General features: G+C 40.7%; 1 protein-coding gene across 2 annotated transcripts; it reads right to left on the reverse strand.

The window, feature by feature from the left end:
• Nucleotides 1-1,938: 1,938 nt before the first annotated feature.
• Nucleotides 1,939-4,750, reverse strand: LOC103713828 (F-box/WD-40 repeat-containing protein At5g21040). Of its 2 annotated transcripts, none has more exons than XM_039118298.1 (2): nt 4,449-4,750; nt 1,939-3,918 (listed from the first exon to the last, which is right to left on the reverse strand). In XM_039118298.1, the coding sequence occupies exon 2, from the start codon at nt 3,833-3,835 to the stop codon at nt 2,138-2,140; it is 1,698 nt and encodes a 565-aa protein (XP_038974226.1). In that variant the 5' UTR covers nt 3,836-3,918; nt 4,449-4,750; the 3' UTR covers nt 1,939-2,137. The 2 variants fall into 2 exon arrangements, with proteins under 2 accessions (XP_038974226.1, XP_026663023.2); XM_026807222.2 differs by having other exon boundaries at nt 1,939-3,907; nt 4,449-4,743.
• Nucleotides 4,751-6,443: the final 1,693 nt, after the last annotated feature.

Consider the following 6,443-nt stretch of genomic DNA (forward strand, 5'->3'; position numbering starts at 1 on the left):
AAGACACTGAAAGCGAAATAAAAAAATACAGAAAAGTATGATGTGACTAGAGTGGCAGATGCCTGTGTCTACAGGCTGTGTCTACAGCACCATGGTCCTGGGTGTAACATAAAAAACTGGGAAATATCCTTGTTAAAAATAAAAATCTACAAGATAGTGCAACTTCCATAATTTGGGATGGAAAATTCTTTTTAAATAAATTTACTGCTTGCGGAAAGTGTCTCACAAGGTGCTCAAGCAACAACTACCCCGGGCTGAAAATTATTGTTAAGTTGGCCTGCATTGACCATATTATGTGTAATAATGGTCAGACACAGACTGTGGTGCTACCACGACTATAGATTGTCGAAGTTCTCAATTGTTAGAATTTTCGGTCCTCGTCGATATATGCTGAATGTTCTCCTCGACTAATTGACTTCTCAACTGGTGGCTCTTACTGGTCGGCTCTTCGGCTGGGTGCTCCTCAACCGATCGTCTTTTTGGTCGGGATCGAAATTATTCTTCTTGGTTTATGTTTGAGATCAAGAAAATCGGTCTGGCTAAGATCGTGGTGGCCAATATTTTTTTATTACTTATTCTTCATTTCCGAGGCCAAATTATTCCAATTTGTGCAACGGAAATCGAGTCATCACTTTGATCGAGGGCGAAATCTGACTAAGGGGCGATAAAGATTCGAGCCTACAGTAGGAGTCATATACATTTTGACAAACAAGTGATCAGCGGCCATCTGACAAACTAATAAACTGGTTCAGCTGCCACTCCTCTTCTCTGATGCATCTTTTGCCAGTGCCTTGGCCAGCTTCAAATTAATATATATGCATCGGAGCATGCCCAAGTGATTAATCGTGAGAAACTCTGCCCAACTGCGAGATATACAGAAAAAATTTTCATGTCTCGGATTAGCATTTTATTTGTATGGATCTCTACATGTTCTTGCTTGGAACTGGTTCTCTCTGCATGAAGGCTGCCATACCCTAGAGGTTGGGGTTGAGTCCTTGTATTGTTGGGACATTAAGCTGCAAGCTGCCACCAGAAGAAAGAGGAAATCATTGCTTCCCGACCATTCTTAAATGCCACCATTACAATCATTAGATCTCAGATTTCACAAATCTCAAATGCCACATCATTGTGTTTTTTTTGATATCTAAAAGAATCTAATCTTCTGCTTTTTAGAGCTCAAACCAGTCGGATTATAACCCATTGGTGACCTTGGATATTACGCATTCTGTCAACAATCCCCGGCTATCCAAGGCCAAAATCTTATCCATGAATTATATGCCAACTTCTTGGAACACCATTAAAGACAGCATCCGAAGCCCTGGAAGTATCGAATCAAAAGACTCGGATGCATAGCAGTAAGTGGGAGAAAATCTAACAATAATGAGGCTCAATTAGGTGCTTACAAAACACCAGCCAAGATTACTAGGAATGCAGAATTCATTCCTAATCTAGCCAAGGAAATTGAGGATAGCCGACCAGAGTTCACCTTCTTGAACCCTCTGAAGGCTGCGTACCTTGCAGCAGAACCATCAAAACTGGCTCCAAAAACCAGTCCGTCACAACAAAAACAATGAATCCACCCAGCAAAGACACCAATATCACCAATGAACTGCAGGTTCTCGGTGGCCAGAACTCTACGGTGGAAATGCGCAAGATTCGGGCAGAGGATTCGTGCTGCAACCCAAACCCACCAGTCCAGAAGCCCAAATGACCTTGCTGCAGGTTTGTGGTAGCAGTCATAAACCAAAAACAGACGTCCGACACCACAACCTTCGAACCATTCCCCGAAACTGATGAAAGTGTGCCAAAAACCAAATCTCAGAAACAGAAGGTAATCCCAGACAAACTAATGACTCAGTTCACCAACTACTTTGCACTACATTTAGACCATTACGAGGATTTCTCAGACTGCCAGGAGAAAACAGTAAGAAAAGCTTGTAACAAAAAGAAAGGGCTATTGACGATCTGTATTAAGTAAAGGCAACATCAAATTACAGCAGCAAACTAGAAAGAAGAGATTCAAGTTAAAGAAAGCACTACATGCTAAGCTGAAACTAAAAGACTTAAGTATCATTCTACAACTTTCAGTGAAATGAGTGTTTTTTGAAATTGAAGTGAGAGGTTGAAATCCCTATCTCTAGGCCTTGAGTTTCCCGCTCACGCCACGCTTACTATGCCAAATACCGTTCCGGTCCCCGTTCAACTGATTCCTCTTAGCTGCAACCGAACACTGATCAGTTCGCCCAGTGTTGCCATTCATTTCAATCTGAGCCTTGCGCCGCCTCATCCGGTTCTCCTGCCTGATGCTTCGCAGAGCTTGAACCCTTCTCTCAATCTCCAGTGCCTGCGAGAAGTTCCAGACCCTAACCACACCTTCCTCACCACCACATACGATCCTATCAGCACCAATATCCACGGAGAAAAGATTGCACCCAAATCCGTGCAGCATTCTCTGGGGAGGTTCCACCACATCTGGAGCAGACTGCTTGACCCTGACGCATTGCCTTGATAAGGAACACTGGCTTGACTTCAACAGTTTCCTCACATCAATCAGTGCAAGTCTACCATCACTTGAAGAGGACACGAGCCAAGGAAACTCGAAAGCAAGAGAATGTACAGGACCAGTATGGGGAATCCAAGTAGCAGCTGGCCCGATGTCTTCATCATCACAGTTTTCGGTGATCTCAAACATGTGAACGACACCATCTTCCCCTCCTGTGAACAAAAGATCCCCCAAGTGGCTCCGGGCTAAACAATGTGCATTGCCCACATGAGCATTACTGATTACAGTTATCGGGTCTCCATGCTCAATGTCCCAAACATAGACATCTTTACCAGCTGTGCTAGCAATAGTGCCTCCACGAGGAGCAAGAGCCCACACCCAGTCTCCATGCCTCAATGTCCTCAAGCATTTCAATCGAGCCCGGTCCCATACACGAACACTCATATCCCATGAGCCACTGTAAATTCTGGCAGAATCCAACGCGAGGCAAGTTACAGGACCTTCATGCCCCCAAAGACGGAAGTCATAATTCTGGTTCATGGTGGAACCTGTGATGTTAAACAGATGGGGATTCCCTTCAATTGCCCTCCAGCACTGGAGAAAAGCATCTGTTCCCCCAGCTACCAAAAGCCCAGAATCAGCTGCAATAGCTCGGATGGTACAACCAAGGGGACGAGACACTGCAATGGAGAAGCCTTCTTCCATGTCCCACATACGAATCACAGAGTCATACCCTCCAGTGAATATGAGCTTTGCCGACCGCAGAAGAAATACAGCACGAACAGCCTCTGTGTGACCATGGAGCGCATCAATGCTGAAACGCCCCATGAACGACTTGCTCCTGAACTCCCTCTCTACAAAGAGCTCTTTCCAAGATTTCTGGTTCGGAGAGCCTGACACTGGAGGAGCATTCAAATCCAGAGGTGGGCCCCACCTGTTGCAATAGAAATCCCTCCAGCCCTGATGATCCGATGCTAAGCTGTGGAGAAGGGGAGAGACACAGGAGACAATTCCAAGCTCTTTGGCATCAAGACGCCGGAGGATCTCGGACACCAAAGCAGAAGGAAGATCGGTGAAAGACCGATGGTCTCCATTAGGACTCGCATGATCAGTTCCTTTGCTTCCAGACTTCGTTTCAGCTTTCTTCGAAGGTAAACCACAAACAAGTTTTGGTATGACAGATTTGTTCGGGGATTTCTTATTGGAATTGGGGTTTGAACTGGCGGAAGGAAAATAGTCTCTGGTGCTGGGTCGAGTGATTTCTTTGCCCCACGGATTACTGAAAGAATTCTTTGGTGATGCCTCTCCAACCTCCTGGCATTCCAGGGCCATAAAAGACAGAAACCCGGGACCGAGTAGCCTCTAGAGCAGTCTCCCTTTACAGCAAATTGTAGCGCAAAATCCCTAAAAGATACCTTTTTTATTACAGATTCAGTAATTTGCAACCTAAATATTGTGTTTGGAGTTATGAAAAGCCAAAAATAACACCTTGCTCCCTTCTTCAAATATAATTTAAAGCAATATATCAAGAAGTTTTAACTTCTTCTTCTAAAACAAAAGAAGCTAAACCGAGCCCCAGAAAAAAACCTAATTCGTGAACTTAGAAACCGTAAAATTTCAATCGAAGAGCCCGACAATCTCAAGCCCACCAAATCTTTTCAATAAAATCCCAAATTTGGAATCCCTTAGGAGCTCCGAATCAACATCGGTACACTGCAGGCCTCGAAACCCTAATTCCCCCAGCGAACCGCCAAAAACAAACGGAAATCCTAACCCTAGCCTCCGAAGAAGTCAACAAAACAAGGAAACCCTAACCCTAGAAATCGTAATGTCAAGGAAAACTAAACTCTCCTATCGGAAACCTACCCTAGTCTGATTCATAGATCCAAAGCTACGTAATAAAATAGAAATCCAACAAAGGGAAGGAACACGCTGGGAGAAATACCTCGAAATCCGAAGCCTGGGTCCGATTTCCAAACGATGGAAACCCTAAGAATCACGGAAGAAACCCTAGAAATCCTTTGATCGGACCTCAAAGATCTCTCGAGCGCTCGTCCTTGGCGAATTCTGGGGCAGAGAAAAATGGAGGTTCTTTTCATTCCCGATCGATTCGGTAAGAATCCTTGGATATATATACCGCCCCAACAACCGCCGGTGCTCCCAGAAATCGACGGCTAGATTTCGTCATCTCTCGAGAAGAGGTGATTTCTGGCCTTTGGTTGGAGGTTACACGTGGGGGAGGTGTTCAAAATGGTTCGGCCGGGTCTCATCATGAAATCCGCTTTGGTTTGGAAATGGCCGGACGGGTCAGGCCGGTTCGATCAAGTTTTTACTCGGTTCAGCCCCACCCCCATATTTTTAATTAAAATATTTTTCCTTATTAAAAAAAAAAATAGATCTTTAGGCAAATGCTGGCCTCTACTTGCTGTTGTACTTGGAAATATTTAGTTCTTAAGCTCTTGGTGCCAACAATCTTTATTTGAGGCTCACATACATACATGCGAATGGAAGACAACTCCTCCTTTTTTGTTATAAAAAAAAAATATAGTGGCCGAAGTATCAATTTTGGTGGTTATGCATGAACCTAATCTCAATCTTCTCATTCAGTACTTCATTAAATTGGTGGCAACATGAGAAGGACCGAAAATAGCAAATGTAAAACTAGTTATGGATAGTTAGAAGGAGATTTACAAATGGTTAATGGATATTGGCTATAGTGAAAATCTACTTAATACCAATAAAATATCCTAGGATGAGCATAAAGAAAACTTTAATATTAAATTATAAAATAAAATTTATAACATTTAAAAATATAAAATATAAAAATAACTCCAAGTCTAGTCCTAACTTTATTAGACTTATATCACCATTTAAGATAAACTTATGGATAAAGCATAGGTCTCAATTAAGACTCAACCTCATCAATATAAGTTAAGTATCTCATCAAATAAGAATTAACCTAATTGGTTCTCAATAGCATAATTTGGTACAATAAAAATTTGTTAAGAAATGTTAACCTACCTTGGTTGTGGTCTAATCAAACTTTAAAGTAGAGTTGAGATGACTAAACTTATTAACTAATAGGTCAAAAGTTAGAGTTTCTTATGGATTGAAGCTATATTTGGCCGATACTCGAAGCTCAGACTTTTGGTTTGAGTTAGATTCTCGATCAAGTATTGATAACAAGCAAAGACAACCCAAATAAACTAAATCAAATTTGATTATATCTAATAAAAACTAACCAAAGCACCACATGCATATTAATAAATTTAGCTTTAACTTAAAGTGAAGCAAACAAAAGATTATTTCAAGTTTGGATTTAGCTGACGAAGCATAGATCATACTCAACCCAAAGTCAAAACCAACCACAAGCATTAATTGATGTTCATAATATTGTATTTATGTGGATACATAGCAGACTATAGATGAAATAATAGTATATTATAAAATTGAATACTAAACAAATAATAGAAAAATAATTTATCATGCAAAAAGAAATAAGAATATCTATTCTTCTATCTAGTAGTGCATGAGTCTCCAATCTTTTTTGCATCTTCATAACATGTGTTATGCATGTATAAAATCCTGGTATTATGTAAATTAAAATAATAATTTTTTTCTTATTAAAGAACTACTGAAATAGACTTATAGTTCTCAACAAAAGTATAAAAAAAGAAATGAGAAGTATATTATGGATCCAAGTTTTACACAATGAATTTCACCCCAACCCTTATTCTATATGTTATGATATTTTCAATGCATATGCTCTCCATAATAACCAATTCCAATGATGCATACTATTATATCAAATTTGCATCCTCAACTTTTACACTAAAATGAATAACAATAGTAATAGAATAAAATTGTTCATCTACCACCAAAACGATAAAGAAGGTAAACTCTACAGGTGGAGGAGATTCATTTTATAAAGGACATAAAA

The sequence above is a fragment of the Phoenix dactylifera genome, unplaced genomic scaffold (assembly GCF_009389715.1).
Source record: "Phoenix dactylifera cultivar Barhee BC4 unplaced genomic scaffold, palm_55x_up_171113_PBpolish2nd_filt_p 000331F, whole genome shotgun sequence".
In the NCBI taxonomy this organism is placed as follows: domain Eukaryota; kingdom Viridiplantae; phylum Streptophyta; class Magnoliopsida; order Arecales; family Arecaceae; genus Phoenix; species Phoenix dactylifera.